This window comes from Neofelis nebulosa, chromosome 6, assembly GCF_028018385.1.
Source record: "Neofelis nebulosa isolate mNeoNeb1 chromosome 6, mNeoNeb1.pri, whole genome shotgun sequence".
Lineage (NCBI taxonomy): Eukaryota > Metazoa > Chordata > Mammalia > Carnivora > Felidae > Neofelis > Neofelis nebulosa.
The window spans coordinates 135,193,332-135,214,911 of NC_080787.1; the positions used below are offsets into that span (position 1 = coordinate 135,193,332).

Sequence of the window (21,580 nt, forward strand, 5' to 3'; positions counted from 1 at the left end):
AAGTTTGAATTAAAATTTGTTACATGTGTTAAAAGGATGGAAAACTCACTTTTGTTTCTTTATCATATATTCACTAGATTGAAAGAATTCTTTTTTTTTTTCTTTTTGATGTTGATTTTTGAGAGATAGTGTGAGGAGAGGGGCAGGGAGACAGGGAGACACAGAATCCGGCTCCGAGGTATCAGCAAAGCCTGAGGCGTGGCTTGAACTCGCGAACTGTGAGATCATGACCTGAGCTGAACTTGGACACTTAATCGACTGAGCCACCCAGGTGCCCTGAAAAAATTCTAATAATAAAGTAACCAAGGAGTATCTGACTTAGACTTTGATCAACCCTTCCCCTCAAGAATGTGATTAAATATCTCACCAAGTCATTCTTAGAGTGAAATACTGCTTTTCATTGTCTGAAGTCTTATTACTGGGGAAAGGGGTGGGAACAGGTAAAATTCTTGAGTATGGTGTAGAACATATGCAGTGGGTGGCTTTAGTCTATTCCCTTCACATCCATTTCCTGTTGTTGAGAATCCTTATTTAGGGAAGGCAGGAAAGGAAGGAGAACAGACAGGAGATCTCCCTAGTACAGCAGCAACGTGCTACTTGCACTTGATTTAATATAAATAAAACTAGTGTTCTATGACTGGAGAGTTATTATTGCTTTGTATTATATTCCTTTGTCATCAGTCTTGCCTTTCTCCCTTGAGCCCCTCTATATTCTATTTATGTAATCTCTCCACATTCATCTCCCACTTTTCTCTGCAATATCTATGGATTCTCATGGTCATGGTTTGCTCCATTAGTAGAATTAAGGGCTAAAGTGGCTGCTGGGTCCTGAAGAACATCAGAAAAAAGTCGAACAGTGGAGATGATGAATGCACTCAGTCTTATTTCTCATCAAACATTAGAGAGAATATTCATGTTTAGAGACTACTTTATGTCAACACACAGGGCATATCTTTAGAGATTTTACATGTATTATATGTATTCCATATATGTGAAATACATACACACTGGTTTATGTGAAACATTTGCAATCATGTCTTACATCAAAGGGTGCTGTCAGTCACTTATCACTCTATAGTGAAGTAAAATTGAAGTCATTTTTTGAAATTTGCCATTTACACACTCATCCTGCTAAAATTTCTTGAAGCAGTATAGCACAGTGAAAAAAAGAATATTACAATGATTACATGGATATTGGTGCCAGATGAAGTTGACACAGAAATTAAGGAAGATTTCTAGAAAAAAGTTCGAAGTTTCATTAGACTGGGGTGCGTGGAAGGTTTTTCTTTGAAAAGCAAATTTTAAATCTACAGGATTAGAATTATATTCCTTTCCACATGTCTTCAATCACTCTACTTGGTTCCACAGTGACAATATTGTTCACTATTTACTGACTTTCTTTGATATGGAAGACATATCTACAATTAGGTAATAAAAGGTTTATGATACTGTGACAGAAATTAGGATGTGGAACAGAGAAGAAACATTGAAAGAGGAAGAGATGCGCTAATTTCCGCATACTGTAAAGTGAGGAGAGAGCATATACTGTCTACGGTCTCCGGCTAGTATTCTAAGTAAGAAAATCTATGTGTGTTACCAGAAGTCATATAGGTGACCTTTACAACGAACAACAGGAACTGATCGCTGTGGTAAGACAAAGAGGGGAGAAGGGAGGACAGCATTGCTTTTCACCGTGTGCCATTCCACTTGATTCTGAATAGATTTTTCTTTCTTTCCTACCCTTATCTTACAGATGGACAAGAGATTTAGGGGGCTGGATGAAGAGCTGTAATTCTGGGACCTTTTTAACTAGTTCGCTCCACAGTACGATCAGCACTGTGCTTATCCAAGCGAACGGGCTCTCTGAATGTGATTACTCTAGTGCGGCGTGCTACTGCACCTGCAGGCCTCTTCCTGCCCGAGGGCCAAACGGATGCCCAGCCCGTGCTGTCTGCCACAGATGAGGGGTTTCGGCTTTGGGAGAGGTGAGACAATCACGTGTAAACGGAGCACAGATTTTATTTTCATCTCTCAGTTATTAGATGGATTGATTTTTGCAATCTTTGAAACATTCTACATGCAAGAGTCAATCTTAAGATTAGAGATTTTTTGAAGATTTCATCTGACTGAAAAACACCACTTTAAAGAAGACAGATTTACACTACTTAGCCAACCCCCACCACCCACGAAAAAGAACTATGTTCTCTAATCAGTAATATGACCAATTAGGATTACAACATGGTTATGGTGACAAATAATACATTTTTTTTCTTTAGGTTTCCATGGTGGGCTTGTAACTTGCAAATAACCTGAATATTCCGTACAAAGAAAGTCATTTCTGTCTTGGTATTGCCTGACATTGAGTACTTTTATTCTGGACGTTTCTTTTTAAAAGAGAACTAATTCTCTGAATGCACCTGTGCTGTCCATAGTAGTTTCTGCTGAGTAAGATCAGTTAACATTGTTTTATTTCTGTCTGCACCTGTTCACCATGCTAAAAACCCATGCTGGTAGTGGCAGATATAATTTAGTGCAGTTATACAGCTTGGTCTGATTGGTCTCATGAAGTAGGAGTGTTTCTCAAGCACATGTCTGGGGCAAATGTTGGGTTCTTCAAGCATTCACATATTACAATAAAGTTCAATGGAAACACCACCTATGCTGTGGGAAAGCTTACAAGTGCACTAGGCCACCAAAATATCATTCTGTCCCTTTAAGTACTTTGCATAAGGATTTCAAAGATATAGGTTAGCAACTGCAAAAAAGTTAAAAATTTGGGTGCTTCTGGGTGGCTTAGTCGGTTAAGCATCCGACTTTGGCTCAGGTCATGGTCTCACAGTACATGAGTTTGAGCCCCGCATTGGGCTCTCTGTAGTCAGCACAGAGCCCGCTTCAGATCCTCCTCTGTCCTCCTCTCTTTCTGCCCTTCCCCTGCTCATGCTTGTTCACTCACTCTCTCAAAAAAAACCATTTTTTTAAAAAAGTTACGAATTTTGTTATATCCAAAGGCTTTTAGGGATATTATATGTAAATACTATTCAACTATTTATGTCCATCTGTCTGTCCATCCATCAGTCTATCTATCCCACTATCCACCTACATACTCAGTACCTGTTAACATACCAGGCATTGTTCTAGATGCTGGGGATACAGTAGTGAATAAATCAAAAGTCCTTACCTCATGAACAGTGTCCTTACCTCATGAACAGTGTCCTTTCCACATTTTAATGAAGTGTATACCCCACAAAGTGTTAAGTTTTTCAGAACAGTAATCTCATAAAGATAATTTCTAATTTGTATCTTAGAAGTCTCTATTATGTGCTTGATGTTTGTAAGCTATTGCTAACTTTAACACAAGACTCACTAACAGTTCAGAATTACAAATGCTAACTTGGCCAGTGAATATAAATTGCTTTTTGTGACCATAATTATACTTACTCATGACATTTTCTAACAAAAATAAATGAATGCCTTCTAAAATTATCAGTTAGTGTTCATATAAAAGAATCTTATGTAAAAGTATTTAGGTAAGTATATTGAAATATAATTGCTTGCGGATTATATTCACCAAATTATTTTAGGATCAGCCAGAATTCTGGAATCAGTTTTTTCCCATCCAGATGTTTAATTATATTAAGAAAATGTAAGACAGACTTCACAACTCATCCTTGAATCAACTGAACAAAAACTCAAAAAAAAAAAAAAAAAAAGAAAAGAAAAGAGGGGTGCCTGCGTGGCTCAGTCAGCTGGTTAAGTGTCTGATACTTGATTTCGGCTCAGGTCATGATCTTACAGTCATGGGGTCAAGCCCCGTGTCGGGTGTCAGGCTGTGTTGGGTATGGAGCCTGCTTAAGATTCTCTCTGTCTCCATCTGCTCCTTCCCTGCTCACGCAGGCTCTCTCTCCCTCTCAAAAAAGAAAAAAAGAAAAAAAGAAAAGAAGAGAGAAGAAAACAAACAACAGAATTCTACACATACAGTTTCACACATGATATCGCTAAAATACTCTGGGAGTCTGAATGTAGAAATATAGTTATTTTTGTTTTCTCTACAAAGAGGCTGTGTAAAGACATCTCTATTATCAATAAATTTACTTGTTAAGGATGCAGATTTCTGGACCAGATTCCAGATCTAATGAGTTAAAATTTAAATGGGAATGGGGCAGGATAAATACGTCTTTTTTTTTTTTTTTTTTTTAAGAAGGAGGCCAATTATTAGACACTCAAATGTTTGAGAAGCTGAAACGGTTGTGCACCTGTGCAGGACGGTGGGAAGGCTGCCGTTTCGCTGTGGCTAATACCCATGTAGTGTATTTTCTCCTGGGTAGAAACTTCGCATGACATAAAAACCTTGCCCATCATAGGGACAGGGTTTCCACTGACAAAAATGCTTTGTATGAAACCTCTCCAAACTTAGAACACAGGGAACATGCCACGTGGGGCATATGTTCTGCCAGGAAGCCTACTTCACCATCCAAAATGCCTGGCAGTTGTCAGAACTTGCAAGGGGAATTTTGTTTACTTTGTGAAATGCCCAGTAGGTTCCAAGGGTCATTTAGGAATACTGTCACAAAGCCGTTAGGGTAGATACAGTCTTTAACTTAAGTGCATCCACTAAAGGGAACACCGATTCAGTTTGTTTCTATGGTCCATCAAAAGGATTCCTCATATTGTGAAATACCAGTAGAAAACAGGTCATGTTATTTAATACTATTTTTGTTTGTCAAATATCTCTTATCTAAGACCAGCTACATGATTAAGCACTATGTATGATATACTGTCTGCTCTGAGAGTCTTGACATGAATACTTAAGAGTGAAGTAAACATTTCAGGTAATACAAAAACTTCAATGAAATAAAAAATTTACTTCTCAGTCTTGTGTAATAAAGGCCAGAGATTTGATAATCCACAATAAAATTAAAAATCCCTAGGTTTGGCAATAGTTTGATGTAATACTTAACAAAATTTCAAAATAATGCCGTAATTATTTACATAGAGTCATCTTTATTTTATATATGAATACTCCCTCAACTTCACAACTGATGATGTGACTATTCAGTAGGATAGTTTCAGATGCAGGGAGTCTGAAAAAACAATAGGCAGATGCTTCAAAGAGAAGGTGGCAGACAGTAGGGCAGAAATGTGGCAACAGTCAGAAAAGGGGGCGGGCAGCAGAAGGCAGAAGTGGCAGACAGAAATGGTGACAGAAAAGGCGGTGAGAAGCAAAAGTAAATGTGGCAAGAAGCAAAACCTGCAAGCCTATCAGGTCCAATATTCATTCAGTCACTGTGCTTAATAAAAAGGGAATACAAGTATTGACGCATCTGTGACAAAAGAAAAGTTAACTTTAGTAAATTCTGTAATCTGACAACTTTTTATGAGATGCTCCAATTAATTCGTGTGTTCATCAGTACCGAGGTAAGACAGGAAGAAGTCAGAGCATAATAAACAGCATTTGTACACCGATATTCCCGTCCCAACAGGACAGCAAACGTAACTGCCTTGATCTCTCTCCTGTGTATCTAGGAAAGGTGCCATAAAACGAACAGGTGTTTGGGTTTGATGGGCTCAATGACTCAGTTTCACAGAGGCCGTGCTGTTTACTGGTAGCTAGAGCAATCACTTCCTAAACTTCACGGCAGGAAGCCTGACACAGCACTTCTTTCTCACACTCATTCCTTATACTGTGATGAACGCTTTTATCTAATAAGGGTCAGCAGCCCTTCTTAGCCACGAACGCCATCTGTGGCCTTGGGATGTCTAAGGCCAAAGAAAGGATTAGAAGAGAAACAAGGGCTAAGAAAGACTTTTTTAAGGGAAGGAGAAGGAAACTGCAGGATTGGGAAGAAAGGGAGAGAGGGAACGTGGGAAGAAAGCACTTTAAAAAAAAAAAAATTTTTTTTTTTAAATCTTTATTTTTGAGAGAGAGAGAGAGAGAGCGAGCAGGGGAGGAACAGAGAGAGAGGGAGACACAGAATTCGAGGCAGGCTCCAGGCTCCGAGCTGTCGGCACAGAGCCTGACGTGGGGCTCGAACCCATGAACCGCGAGATCATGACCTGAGCTGAAGTTGGACGCTTAACTGAGCCACCCAGGTGCCCCAGAAAGCACTTCTTTGGGTGGGAAGGAAGATCAGGTCTAACCATCAAATGCCTCAGGGCTGGTCAGCAGATTGCACCACAGACCACCTTAGTCTTCCTTCACTCAGTAACCCTTTGGCATGTGGCTTAAAAATACACATTTATCCAGGGGATTCACAAGGATCAGGGCTACATGACCCCTTTAAGTCATGATCCTCTCATCACTCAGTCTGCCCCATTCTGTGACTCCCCTACTGCTCTGCAGTTCCCTCCCACTCCCCGCCCTGCCTTTTCTCTTTCTACTCCCGAACTCTGGTGGTTCCCCAGGAATGAGGGCTTTATGCCCAACAAACTCTTCTACACTTTTAACCTTTTGTAGAAATGCTGCTCTCCACTTCCTTGCTTTAACTAGAACACAGCTGTCCTTGGAGCACACCATTATTATCTCAGCAGGCCTCTCGATGGAGACATCCACTCTAATATTCCTTACACTACGAGCTCTGGTATCCTCTGGTCCCTGATGCAGGTTTCAGATCATTCTCTCTCATTTTTGTAAAAATTTCCATTCTTTTGGGCCTCATGAAGCCCAGTTATCCCCTAATTCTACCCTTTGCTGCCATCATTTACTGAACACTATCTCTCATTCACGAAAGGATTCGGCGGCCTATCTCAAAATCGTTAACTCTATACCTCAGCTCTAGATAGGGTACACTGTCCACGTGGACAACCCCTTCAACATTCAAGTTACCTCTTCATTTCTAGCACCTTTTCTCCTCCACCTCACTTGGGTCACCTACTTCTGCAGCCACATCTGGAGTACTGAATACCTGTCCTTTCTGAAATGACTAAAATATCCCATCCTCTGACAAGTGCCCTTACAGCTTATTTGCTCAGTAGCCCAACCTCTCTGTTACTTGATTTCAGTGGGATTTCCACTTTCTCTTTATGTCAACACTGTCTTTTCAAGAAACTTACACTGCAGATTATCCCTTCTCTCTCTTATATCTTCAAACTATCCTTCTTTGCCAGAGATTAAACATACTGCAGAACATCTATCTTAAAAAAACCCCAAAAAACCCTAAAACAAAACAATCCCCCTTTCTGCACTTTGTATCTCCTGCTGGTTATAATTCTCTCTTTTCTACCTCATAGCTAAATTTATTATAAAATATCTGGGCATTTTCTCTATTACTCATTTTTTGTTCACTCCTCATTCCCTCCTAAACTGTTTTCTGCCTCTACGTTTCCAGGGAAAGAGCTCCTTCTGAGGTTGTCAATGACCTTCATTAGCCAAAATGGTCCCCAGTGGCTGAGCCCCCTTCAACATCACAGATACAGCTGATAGCTGCCTCCTCACTGAAGCAGTCCTCCTGTGGCCCCTGTGGACAGCATACGCTCCTCAGTTGCCCATGGCCCCAGCTGTTCCTTCCTGGTCTCCTTTTCTGCTCCTCCCCTTTTACTCAACTTTCAAACAGCCCTGGAGTCCTACGGGACCTGGTCTGAAGCTGACTTCTGTGTCTCTTCTCGGGTAATCTCATCCACTTCCACAGCCTCCAACATCACTTATGCCAGTGGCTGCGCTGCACAGCTGTACTTGAGTATCTTAGCATTTCAAACACAGCATGTTTTTTTTTTAAATTTTTTTTTTTCAACGTTTTTTATTTATTTTTGGGACAGAGAGAGACAGAGCATGAACGGGGAAGGGGCAGAGAGAGAGGGAGACACACAGAATTGGAAACAGGCTCCAGGCTCCGAGCCATCAGCCCAGAGCCTGACGCGGGGCTCGAACTCACAGACCGCGAGATCGTGACCTGGCTGAAGTCGGACGCTTAACCGACTGCGCCACCCAGGCGCCCCCAAACACAGCATGTTTAAATATACCTTCTTCCAAATACCATCTACTGGCAACTGTACTACTTATTATCCACCTGATTTTTCACTTCAGAAACCAGGGGGTCACCTACAAAGTCTGCCTCATCAACTCCTCCAGCATTCTACCTTACCATTCACCTTACTTTAAATATCTCATGACTAGATCTGCTTCCTTCTGTCTCCACGACCAGAAGCCTAATCAAAGCCACCATGGCTACTGCCGCAGCCTCCTGAACCGGTCTCTCCAAAGTTTTTTCATTCTTCTCTATTCCTGCTAATCTAATTTCCACACTACAAGGAAAGGGATCTTTTAAAGATTCAAATCTAATCATGATAGTTCTCTGCTTATAACATGTAATGCCTTTCTGTTCATAAGAAAAGAAAATTCTCAAATCTTCAGATGGCCCCTCAGCCTCTGGCCCCTTTTTGGTTTCCAGACGCATTTCATTCAATTGTCCCTTGTGCCTTCTACACTGCAGCCACTGAGTTCCACTGAGTTCTTTCTTGTCTCAGACATTCTATGTATTCTATGTATAGAATTCTGTGTATAGACGTTCTACGTATTGTTTTTTGCTGGTTTCTTTCTGGCTGCAGCCTCCTCCCCACTAATTCACTTCTCTCCTCACCCCAGCTGGGTTAATTCATTCATTCTTTGGACATCTATTTAACTGTCATTCCCTCAGAGGAGCCAGGTTTGATTTTCTTTTGTAGGGCTGATCATGATTCTAATATATTAATTATCTGTGTACTGTCTGTGCTTCCTGCTCCAACTCAAATTCCTTCCCCAACATTGCCAAACTGTAAAATCCACGGGGGCAGCACTCATGTCCGTTTTATTCAGAAATGTACTTTGTATCAGTGAGGCTCAGTACACTGCCTGGCACGCACAATGCATCCAATAAACACGGATGGTATGAATGAATGAATCAATGAATGAATGAAAGGAAGTTCATTTCAACGTCGGGATTCTGTTTATCTCAACACACTAGAGAGCAATGTGACTGACATTTTCAGGTTTTACTCAAATAATAGTAGGAATAAACAGCAATTACATATTCTTTAATTCAACCACACTTTTTTCACGTGGGGGGAATCCTATCACCTGCCTGATTCCTGATAGTTTCAACCTGTAGTTAATTTTCTTCAAAAAATACAATCCTTAAAAATAAGGATTTTTAACTCTCAACTACTCCTTCAGGCCTATATTCCCTGCTACAATCATATATGGATTTGTTCTTTGTCTAGGTTTGGTTAGGGAGGAAAAAAAAGCATGTTTAAGGAAGACAAAGAACAAACAATTCTAGTAAAGGTTTTTTACCAAATAGATGCCCCTTAGACAGAAAATCCAAGTACAGATCCTATTTGGATTTCAAATTCTAGTCACTTTCTTAAAATTTTAGATGAAGCATGGGAGAAATTAGGAAAATAAAGCCAAGTTTTGGCTATATCATGAAATACCGATCCATGTCATTTGAAAGTATACTATCTCCCTTTTGGGTTACCTGAGTGGCTCAGTCAGTTAAGCATCTGACTCCTGATTTTGGCTCAAGTCACGACTGAGCCCCCAAGAGGCTTCCATGATCAAGGGTCATGGGATCGAGCCTGGCATTGGGCTCTGCGCTGAGCAAGGAGCCTGCTTGGGATTCTCTCCCCCTCTGCCCACCCCTGCCCCCCCAATAAGTAAATAAACATGAAAAAGAAAAAAAAAAGTATACTATCTCCTTCTTGTGACAGTCTTAATTTTAGCAACCACTGTATGTTTTCTTCCAATTAGGTTGGGCTCACCCCTTTTCCTGCTATCTAGGGTAAATGAAAGAATGAGGAAGAAGCTTTCTTTAAGTAAATCTCTAATTTAATCAGAGCTATATTTGTAGTAGACAGAAATATTATTGAAGATGATGGAGAACTGAAATTCTAAAATGTTACTTGCTTGCCACAGTGGACCTGATGATGGCCAGCCATGTTTGAAAAAGTGTTCTTGTGTTTCTCCCACACAGAAAGGAAAGATGGTAAAGCTGAGGCTTTTGGGCAGTGTTCCTACGGACAGGAACAGTGGTTTCCACACGGTCACGGTGCCAGCCTTGTTCTGATTTTGATGCTCTCACTGCTAGTTACGGATTCCTATTGCATTGCTCTGACTATGCTTCTGCGCGTTCTTAACCTACCGTACCTTCACAGGGATGTCCTCTTCCTGACTGGCTTTCTCTGAGGTGAAGACGTACGAGATTTCTTTGTGAGATGTGGTCTGGCGGCAGATGGCACACTTAATGGAGCTTCTGTGAGACCCTACGCTGTACTGTTCAATAATAATTGAGATGCATTCATTACAGAAGCAGTGTCCACAGGTCAGTACTGCCCACTGGAAAAGAAAACACACGGAACATACCTCAGTGAGATGCTATCAAAGATGCCTTCCAACGTATAAACATATTAAAAGGAGAAGGGAGTCATTTCACTTCCTAAATGTTTTATGACATTAATATTCTTTAAGTCATAAACGCTAAGTTGTACTTTAAAATTAACTATTTTTTAGTCCAAGAGTAAGCTTCCATAGTCTTTAGTTCCACTCACACTAACTGTGAGCATAACAGCCAGCCAACCATTATTTTCTAAGTTGGTGTTCTCATTTCAGTATTTAGGAAGAATGCAAATTACTCTTAAAATTTTTTTTTTAAATCTTTATTTATTTTTGAGAGAAACAGTGCGGGAGAGGGGCAGAGAGAGAGAGAGGGAGACACAGAACTGGAAGCAGGCTCTAGGCTCTGAGCTGTTAGCAGAGAGCCCCATGTGGGGCTTGAACTCACAAGCTGTGAGATTATGACCTGAGCCAAAGTTGGACGCTTAACCATCTGAGCCACCCAGGCGCCTCTGCAAATTACTCTTTTAGCACTGTAACAGCAGATATAATGGAAGGACTGAGAACAACATTAATTTGGAGATAATATCATCATCAGTATATTCTATATAACTCATTAAATGGATTCACAACTTCACATGTTACAGTAATCACTATATTGATAATGAGATGGGCTAGTATCTCACATTTATTTTAAAAGTGGTTCTGGGGGGCACCTGGGTGGCTCAGTTGGTTGAGCATCCGACTTTGGCTCAGGTCATGACCTCGCAGCTCGTGAGTTCAAGTCCCACATGGGGCTCTCTGCTGTCAGTGCAGAGCCTACGTCAGATCCTCTGTCCCTTTCTCTCTCTCTGCCCCTCCCCACTTGCACTTCCTCAAAAATAAAGAAAACATTTAAAAAATAAAATAAAAGTGGTTCTGGATACATTAAAAAAACGTAATAAATAAATAAAAAGACATTTTTGATACCCCTTTGCCCTATTTCAAGGAAAGTACAATAATTCTGACTCTTGGAATATACCATGGAGACACCCTGTGTTAGGCAATGAGGGATGCAGAAGTCTGTTGGTTTTAGGTGAGATGTCAGTTCTGAAAGCTGTACATCTTATGCAAGTTATTTAACTTTCTCCCCTGGTGAACAACAACAACAACTGAGCAGTGTTATGAGTGACTAGGTCCCTAAGCACTAAGCTGTATTTTTCTAGGGTTTGGACACATATGGACGTGCATGGAAAGAAGGTGCATGGGTGGGTCCACCTGAGGAATTTTGCAGGACAGACTAAGAAGCCCCTTAGGAAAGAATTCACAGTCAGGGAAGAGAAAAATGAGGCATATCAACTTGTTTTTAAAATGGTTTTTGCCAAGGGGGAGGGGCTGTTTGGGGCTTTACTGGCTGATGCTGTTTATGCTGTTGTTCAGCTGCACACGTGCTCTCAGGGACTGGTGTCATTCGTCAGGAGTTGAAGCTGCAGTAAAATTAAAGAGCTGTTTCACGCGCATTTTTGTAGACACAGCAGCACTCTGCTGTACCTGTGTGCCTCCACTGCCACTGGGGGTGAAGGGCACTTCCTCCGCACTTCCTCCAATAAGAGAGCTTTTGTGGCTCATGACAGCTTCGCATGGACAGCTGAACAAGATCAATTCACCTATATCTGCAAATCAGGAGACACCAGAGACACCTGGCGCTGGGGCCTCAGGGGTGACTGGAAGTAGACTGAACCAGCCCAAATCCAAGACCAGACAATTGGCAGTGGCTCCAGGGACTATCTCTGGATAACCAAAGATTATCTGGATAGCCAGTTATCTCTGACCGATTCTCTAAATCAGGAGGGGAACAGGAGGACCAGGAAGCTAATCTAGAATTCCTACAGATTGTGGCTAGGAACAGAGTTAAAAAAGTAAAGTTTTGTTACTCTTATTATAATCCAGAATGTTCTCCTAAGTGTAGGAAATACAGGTTATACTACAATATGGGCTGTACTAAAATTAATGAAATAATGTATGTGAAAGAACTTTAAAAACTGGAAATGTTTAAGACATAAATTAAACAAAATTTCTGATTCATCCAGTTGCATGAATCTCATCAAAACTAAAAGTAAAAAAGATACTACTTACATCACGATTCTTTCCATTTTTATCACTTTTATCATATTTTCACCAGTGACTTTTCTCAGAAATCACCAGGGTCTGTACATTTCTAGTCTCAGTTTCCAAAGTAGCATCTATCTATTTAAGATTTATTATCAATAAAATGTCCTTTAAAAAATATCACTTTCTGCATAACTTGTGTAAACTAAAAGGTACTTTTTTGCCTGATTATTGCTGGTCAGAATGTGGAGCTCATATATTTAACTTTCTACTCTCAGTTCATAGAAAAAACAGCCAAGAATACTTTTATTCATTTCCAATTTTGAGGAGCAATTAAAATTAACATTGTATACATTGATTTATCATACAAAGTAGAAATTTATACTTCCAAAAATCACAGTTGGTAGGATAAAAGAATCTGAGGAAAGCTAATACGGTGCCATTAAGTTTATAGACATTTGTACACCAACATTCAAAAAGAAATATTCTTAACTGACATAATGGGCTTGTAAAAATCACATCTAAATTCCCCCAGGAGAGATATAATTTATACTTTAAAGCCTGGTATTACTAGATATTAGTAATCCCAAGTAAATGCCATGTTTCTATACCCTTGTAATACCTTACGTAAATCTATATATGCTATATTTCTGTACGATTACCAAATAAACATGTTAAACTGACAAAGTCAAATTACTTAGACTTGATCTTGTGACTGGAAACAATAAGCAAAACTATGGACCTTTAACGAAAAACATGGGGTTACTCTAGAAACATGTTTTTACCTATCACTTAAGGAGGAACACTGCTCAAGCATATGTAGCACTAAAACATATCACCTAACCTTTGGCCCTATCTTAAGATGGAGGGAACTTTTGCCTTGGACGTAAAACTGTTATGAGAAAAAAAGAGAGATTGTAGGTAAATGCCTTTGAAAGTGTAAAGTGTTTTATAAATGCATATGATATTTATTATTATTTCACCTGTTTTCCCAGCTGCCGAGCACAGATTGGACAAGGTTCTGGATTAATGCCTCCTGATGTTTTATCTTGAGACTGTTCAAAAAAATAAAAACTAGGTTAGCTGCATTTTAAAACCTGATATGCATTTTATAACTCATTTATAAAAGTAGATGCTGGCAATTTCTATTTAAACAATCTAGTAATTAAGGTGATTTAATAATATATTATTATAGGTGCCTGGGTGGCTCAGTGCACTGGTGCAGTGGGTGAGCACTGACTTCAGCACAGGTCATGATCTCAGGGTTCCTGAGTTCAAACCCCGTGTCAGGCTCTGTGCTGACAGCTTAGAGCCTGGAGACTGCTTCAGATTCTCTCTCTCTGTCTCCCTCTCTGCTCCTCCCTAGCTCACACTCTCTCTCTCAAAAATTAATAAACATTAAAAAAAAATTAATACTAATATTCCCAGGTTTTACAAATAACATTCAAGGAACAACAACAACAAAAAGGAAATAAATTGCATTAAAGTTTGTTAAGAGTTATCATATTACTATATATGTGACTATTATAGCAGGCAAAATGAAAAGCACAATGTGATATAAAAGGTAAATTCTCAAAATTTTATTTTCAAGCTAAATTTTGTTATAAATAAATATGTATTATTTTAAAAAATGTAATTTGGAAGTCTGAAATAAAGGCTCCTTAAAAACTGGAAAGATAGTATTTATTCTGTACATCCACTGGGTTTGTGATCATAGACTTGGGAAGAGGCAGCATTTATTTACAGGTCTCCTTAGGTTTCTTTTCAGTATCTTTTGTAATCTCATTAGGGCAAAGCAAAATATCTTTGATTTGAGACTTATTTCGCCTGGAAATTATACTGAAGTATAATAGTTCTCTTCAAAATCTCTTTATAACTATTTCAAAAATTTTTGAGCTTCAAAAAGGTCACCAAATTGTCAGGTTTTAATGCTGAGGAAACCATAAAAGAAAGTAAATGACTCACAGATCACTGAAGTTGTTAAGTCTGTGGTTTCACTGACCAAATAAACATTTAAAAAAAATTATTTTTGATTATCCTTTGACTTTTGTAAGTAGTTAAAAAAAAAAAAGGTAAATTGTGCATAGATTCAGCAACTGAATGTGTTCAAAACGATTCCTTTAACTAAAATATAAGTATTTTTTTAAAAAGCTGAATTATTCTTTTTTTCTATTTGTTGATTTTGGTTTCAGACAACATATAACAAACCACCTAAAATCTGAGTGGCTAAAACAAACATGAACTTCTCATGATTCCATAGGTCAGCTGTGTGCTCTGGGACTGGATGGTGCACTATGGCGCCATGTTGATGTCTAGAAGCCAGAAGACTAGCTAGTCTGGAGAGAGGGCTGAGCTGAGGTTTCTGCTCCTCGACAAAGATAACTAGTGCTACTTCACATAGGTTCAGAGTTCCAAAGAGCAACAAGGTTGGGAAAACTCTAATGTGCACATACTTTGCAAATCTCTATGCTTGTGTCACATGGCCAAAAGTCAGTGCGGGAGTTTATCCACAGGCATGCATATAATAAAGGGCATTATGTAGCATTCTGTAAATAATTTATCATAATTTACAACATCTCCTCTTTAGATTTGAAGTACGATTACTATTTTTCCATAAAGGGCCTGGTTGGTTCAGCTGGTTGAGAGTCTGACTCTTGATTTTGGCTTAGGTCATGATCCCAGGGTTGTGGGATTGAGCCCTGCATCACTCTCTGTACTGAGCGTGGAGCCTGCTTAAGATTCTCTCTTTCTCTCTGCCCCTCTCCCCCTCTCATGCATGATCCTTCTCCCTCTAAAAAAAGAAAAAGGGCCTGGGTGTAAATACTGTAGGCTTTGTGGCCATGTGGTTTCTGCTGCAACTACTCAACTCTGCTATTGTAGCATGAAAGCAGCCATAAACAATATGTAAAGGAATGAGTGTGGCTGGGTTCCAACAAAACTTTATTTATAAAACAGGTAGTGAGCTGGATTTGTCCCACGTATGGTACGTTGCAGATCCTGACTTAAAGTTATAAATTTCCTCTAAGCACACCTTAGCTGCACATTGTCACATAATTTTTTTTTTTTTTAAAATTTTTTTTTTCCAACGCTTTTTATTTATTTTTGGGACAGAGAGAGACAGAGCATGACCGGGGGAGGGGCAGAGAGAGAGGGAGACACAGAATCGGAAACAGGCTCCAGGCTCCGAGCCATCAGCCCAGAGCCTGACGCGGGGCTCGAACTCACGGACCGCGAGATCATGACCTGGCTGAAGTCGGACGCTTAACCGACTGCGCCACCCAGGCGCCCCGATAATTTTTATTTTTTATTTTTGTTCAGAACGTTTTCTAATTTCCATTGTGACTTATTTAACTCACGGGTTATTTAGGAGTGTGTTGTTAATCTCTGAATATTTGGTTCTTTACCTGGTTATCTTTCCATATTGATTTCTAGTTTAATTCCTCTTTAGTTAGAAAACATAATCTTGTATAATCTTAATCCTTTAAGAATCTTAAGAGTTGTTCTTTGAATCAGCAGAAGGTCTATTCTGGTGAGTGTTCCATGTACTCCTAAGAAAAGTGTATTTTGTATTTGCTGGGTATTACTGGTCTGTGTCATTTAGGTCACGGTTGTTCAGTGTTCAAATGTTAGATATCCTTACTGACTTTTTTGTCCATTTTTCTAACATATGGAAGTATCTTGTAATAGTTTAGCTCTGCTTACCTTCTTCCTCTGTGTTACAGTTATAGCTTTCAGAGTTCTGTATATGATGTATATCCTATACAACAGTACTATTGCTTTGCAGAGTCAATATTCTTATTTATTTACCTTATTTATTTATTTATTTATTTATTTATTTTATTCATATTTATGCTTTCTCTTAACCTGTGTTCCTTCCTGTAGTTCCCTTCAAACTGGGATAATTTCCCTTCAGTCCAAAGAACTCCCTTTAATATTGGTTGTGGTGTGAGTCTACTGGGAAGGAATTCTTTCAGTCTTTATCTAGAAACATCTTTATTTTACTTTTTTTTTTTTTTTTTTTTTCATTTTTTTATTTATTTTTGGGACAGAGAGAGACAGAGCATGAACGGGGAAGGGGCAGAGAGAGAGGGAGACACAGAATCGGAAACAGGCTCCAGGCTCCGAGCCATCAGCCCAGAGCCTGACGCGGGGCTCGAACTCACGGACCGCGAGATCGTGACCTGGCTGAAGTCGGACGCTTAACCGACTGCGCCACCCAGGCGCCCCGACTTTTTGTTTACTTAACATAATTTTTTTTTTGTTTTTTTTACATTTATTTATCTTTGAGAGACAGAGAGAGACAGAGCACAAGTGGGGTAAGGTCAGAGAAAGACGAAGACACAGAATCTGAAGCAGGTTCCAGGCTCCGAGCTGTCAGCACAGAGCCCGACACAGGGCTCAAACTCACAAACCGTGAGATCATGACCTGAGCCGAAGTCGGATGCTTAACCCAATGAGCCACCCAGGCACCCCTCTGTTTCACTTTTTAAAACAGTATTTTAAAGATGTTCTTCCACTGTTATCTGGTTACACAGCAAAGCTATGGAAATGTGGTAACAGTGGAATGACATCTTTAAAATGCTAAAAGAAAACAGTTTCCCTGTGTAGTCAACAAGGAGAAGGTATACAGTCACCATTTTTATGGTGCTACTTTGAAAGTATTATTCTTTTTTCTCCCAGTTCTAGTTGCTTATTTTTTTTTTTCATTATTTTTGGTTTTTAGCAGATTGATTAAGATACTCGTAGGTGTTTAAAAAATTATTTATTCTGTTTGGGGTTTTCTGAGCTTCTTGAATCTGTAAGATATTATCATATTATCTTTCAGTGTTGGAAAATTCTTAGCCATTATTTCTTCATGTTGCTCTAGTACCATTTCATCTCTTTCTCTCCTGGAGCGTCAATTACATGTATGCCAATCATATGACTGGTGTCCCACATCTTTCACTTTATGCTGCTCTTTACTTTTATTTATATGCTTCTTCAAACTGGGTATTATTTGTTGAACAATCCTTGATTTCACTACTTCTGTCATTTTGTGTCTGGTCACCATCCAACGAGTATTTAATTTCAGGTACTGGATTTTGCCATTCTAAAATGTCCATTTGATTCTACTGTATATATTCCAATTCATTTTATCTATGTTGTCTAGCTTTTCCTCTTTAATGTATTAATCATAATTACTTTAAAGTCCTTTCCTGCTATGTCCACAATCTGAATTATTTATAGATCTGCTCTGACTGTCCACTTATTACCTTTTAATTACTGGTCACATTCTCCTGCCTTGCACATTTCTTGGAATTTCTTATTTCCTAGTTTGTTTATATACAACAAACTGAGATACAACAAACTGACAAAATTAGATGTTATTTTCCTTCACAGGGATTACCCCTACCCCAGTAGGCAGTTAGTTAGGTTAAGGGGTGAGTGGCTAATCAATCCAATAAAAAACTGAGCTGGTTTTGGGGATCTGTTTTAAGTTTAGTTAAAAACGCAGGCCACTATGGTTTCAAATGTCTCAGTGGTGAGACCTGTTATGTTCATTGTTGGCTCCTTGCTCTCTTGGGGACGAACTGTTTCCTGAGTGCTGTGAAACTAAGATTTCACTGTGTATTTCTACTTCAGGCCTAACTGTCAAGTGTCACTTAGCAAACGAGTAAAGTTTGTTGTGCATCTGAGGCTCCTCTAGGTTCAAAATATAATACTAACTCACCTGGCCATCAGAAGTACTACTGATTTCTCTTTCTCCTGTTTGAGTCCCTCTGCAATACTGACCTTAATCTCAGTCTGTACCCAGGTATGGCAAATGTTTTCAGGCAAGACAATGGCCAGCAATCTCAGCTAACCTAGAAAGAGCTCTTCCTTTCCTAGAACGTCATTTCACCTCAACCTTTTTGCTTCTATAGGTCTCTACTGTCTTTAAAAACAAAATGTTACTGGGGCGCCTGGGTGGCGCAGTCGGTTAAGCGTCCGACTTCAACCAGGTCACGATCTCGCGGTCCGTGGGTTTGAGCCCCGCGTCAGGCTCTGGGCTGGGCTGATGGCCCAGAGCCTGGAGCCCGTTTCCGATTCTGTGTCTCCCTCTCTCTCTGACCCTTCCCCGTTCATGCTATGTCTCTCTCTGTCCCAAAAATAAATAAAAAACGTTGAAAAAAAAATTAAAAAAAAAAAAATGTTACTAAGGTAATGGCAAGACATCACTGCTATTCCCATATAGAAGTAGCAGTCCTCAAATTAAAATAGAGTACTAAAGATATCATGTGGTTGCTTAGTATTCAGACAATTTCTTCTGAACAACTTATTTTTTTAACTGAGATAATTGACACATATTAATTTAAGGTGTACAACACAGTGACTCAATATTTATGTACTGGAGACCTTCTTTATGCTTTGAAATCTTATTGGAAATTTACCAGTTTTCTCTTACCTGATACTGAAAACTGCTGATTAACAGTGTAACACGTTCATCTTTAAATTTCTTCAGAGCTCTTAAATGTATACTGCTCTGCTTTAAGTGATTAATTTATATTTTATTTCCCAAGTTTAGTTGACTTGCTAACTAACATCTTATTAAATCACTATTTGATCAGTGCTTATGATCTGTCTACATCAAATTACATCAAATCACATTAAGTTCCTTGAGGCCAAGGACCAACTCTATCTCAAACTCCTACTATAATGCATATACGTCAAATGGTGCTCAGTAAGTCCCTGCTGACTGCCAGAAAATTTTAAAAATTTGTTTAGTTTACTATTTTTATTTACTTTAACTAAACACAGTCACATATAATTGGGATTATACTCCATTTATAGTTTTATTTTTTGTTTAATTTTGTTATTTTTTTCTCTCAACTTTCTTATTATGAGAGAGAGAGTGAGTGTAATGTTGCAATAAATATCCTCATATCTAATTTACCCCCCAAATTTCTGTTTCAGGAAAAGTTCTAAGAATTACTGAGTCAAAAGATATGAATTATCTAAAATTGTTCATATATGTCCAAGTATTTTCGGGAAAGGGCTGTATACATTTATATTCCCATTGGTAATACACAAAATATCCATTCACTGCCCTTTCACCACTGTGGAGTGTTAAAGATTTTTTTTTGGTTTATTTATTTTTGAGAGAGACTGAGAAAGAGCATGAGTGGGGGACAGGCAGAGAGAAAGGGAGACAGAGAATCTCAAGTAGGCTGTGTGCTGGCAGCACAGAGCTCGATGTAGGGCTTGAACTCATGAGTCATGAGATCATGACCTGAGCCAAAACCGAGAGCTGACACTTACCCAACTGAGCCATTCAGGTGCCCCCGTGGAATGTTATTTTAATAATCTTTCCCTATTTGGTGGCAGGAAATGGTATGAGCTTAATTTGACTTTTCTTCACTTACAGATTAAATGTTTTTTTCTTATATTATTAGCTGAATTGGGTTTTCTAGGCAGATTATATATTCTTACTTAGAACTTTAATTAAAAAAAAAACATTCAACAAATCGATATCCTGATTTATATCCTATAACTAACAATTACCTATTTCTTTGTTTTGACTTTCACATGTAAAGTGTAGAAATGTAACATTAAAAAAACTCACATTTAGGAATAAGAGGAAATTTTTTCCAAATGTTATTTCTCTAGTGCTAGCATTTTGCATGAGACCGACTTTTAAGTTTTCTCCCATCATTTTTCTCCTGCCAGGATAACAGCAGTCATCATAGTAATATTAGTAATAATATAATAATATTAATAGCAAAGACCTAGTAAGTGCTTAATAAATTAGGAACTGCTCTAGCACTCTTCCTATATTAATTTACACAGTCCTCAAGAAAGTCCTGCAAGATAATGTTATTATTCTCATTTTACGATGGGGCAAAGAGAGGTCAATAACTTAAATAAAGACCTACATGTAGAAAATAGTGGTGTCAAGAACCAAACCTGAACTGTCTGGATCCCAAGACTATCTTCTTAGCCACCGTGCTGTTTTACTTATAATGAATGTTCAACTTTTCATTTTATCACCACTGGGATTGACAGACCCACTTAAATGTATTTTGTATCAGTTTTCAGGACCAACTCTAGTCTACTGCTTTCCTTCACTTGTCCTATCCAAAAATCTACTGTATCTCTTTCTGGAAGGTACTGTCAAAAGCTATTTATTCTCACAATCAAATGGAATTACATTCATCAATGTTCAACACAGTATGTTGCTCACAACTCAGAAAATGTGTTTTGAATTACATTAAATAATTCATTGTTATATTTTCTGATTTAGTAGGCTTCCAAACATTTTATAATTCCAAATAACAAATTAAAAGTCTATTTATGTATTAAGGAATGCATGTGTGTATATATATCTATATATAGACATATATATACGTCTATATATAGACATATATATATAGGTATATATATAGAGAAAGAGAGAGAGAAAGAGAGAGAAAGAGAGGAGAGGGAGAGAGATTATACAATGTAATCTTTGCCTAGAGGTATGTTGTAATAGTTCCACTATTCAAGGTTTTGAACTACAATCTGTTTACATTCTTCTATACTCTACAGTACACATCCTTTATAGAATCTGTATAACACAATATCATCTGTTGTGATCTGTGTAGCTAGTGTAGATATAACTTGTGTTCTGACTGATACAATTAACACACACAAAAAAGACTGATTAAAAACAAAACGCTGTACCATTAATTGTGGGACTAACAGATTAAAAGGAAAGAGTCACTAAGGTTTACAGGTATACAGCATGGGAAAAAGTAGCATCTTTTAAACACAATACCTTCTCCAAGTTAGTTAGGTAAAGAAGCTGCCCAAGTTTCTTCTGAAGTTGTGATGTAGCAACAGCTTTATCATTTAGTAGTTTTATACGATTTTGTTCTACCTAAAAACAAAACAAAACAACTTCTTTACTGTCTCTTAGAAAGATTTTATTCTATTAAACATGCACAATTCTTCCTCAATAATTTAAGGGTGTCCTATTTAAGCAAATCCATTGACATATGAAAACTCAAATTTGCAAAAACGGATACTAGATATTTCAAAAGGGAATCTCTCTCTATATATATGTTGCTCTACAAAAGACAAACTTCAATAAATACGAAGTTTCCCCATAAACTTGAAGTTGGATAAAAATCAACCCAAATTCTATTTATGTACCATTTTTCACTAATACCCATGAGATAAAGAAAAACTAAG

At 38.5% G+C, this 21,580-nt stretch overlaps 1 protein-coding gene and 1 long non-coding RNA gene across 3 annotated transcripts in view; both read right to left on the minus strand.

Annotated features, from left to right (window-relative positions):
• Nucleotides 1-21,580, minus strand: part of SHPRH (SNF2 histone linker PHD RING helicase) — a 97,871-nt gene that overhangs the window by 16,210 nt on the left and 60,081 nt on the right. For both annotated transcript variants that reach the window (XM_058735551.1, XM_058735549.1), the window contains 3 exons: nt 21,165-21,266; nt 13,375-13,446; nt 10,118-10,306 (listed from right to left, as the gene is read on the minus strand). In XM_058735551.1, coding sequence (XP_058591534.1) covers nt 10,118-10,306; nt 13,375-13,446; nt 21,165-21,266 — 363 coding nt within the window. The remainder of the gene's footprint in view (nt 1-10,117; nt 10,307-13,374; nt 13,447-21,164; nt 21,267-21,580) is intronic.
• LOC131514999 (uncharacterized) lies at nt 4,982-9,591 on the minus strand. Its single transcript, XR_009263378.1, has 2 exons — nt 7,922-9,591; nt 4,982-7,677 (listed from the first exon to the last, which is right to left on the minus strand). It is a non-coding gene; the product is annotated as an uncharacterized LOC131514999 (long non-coding RNA).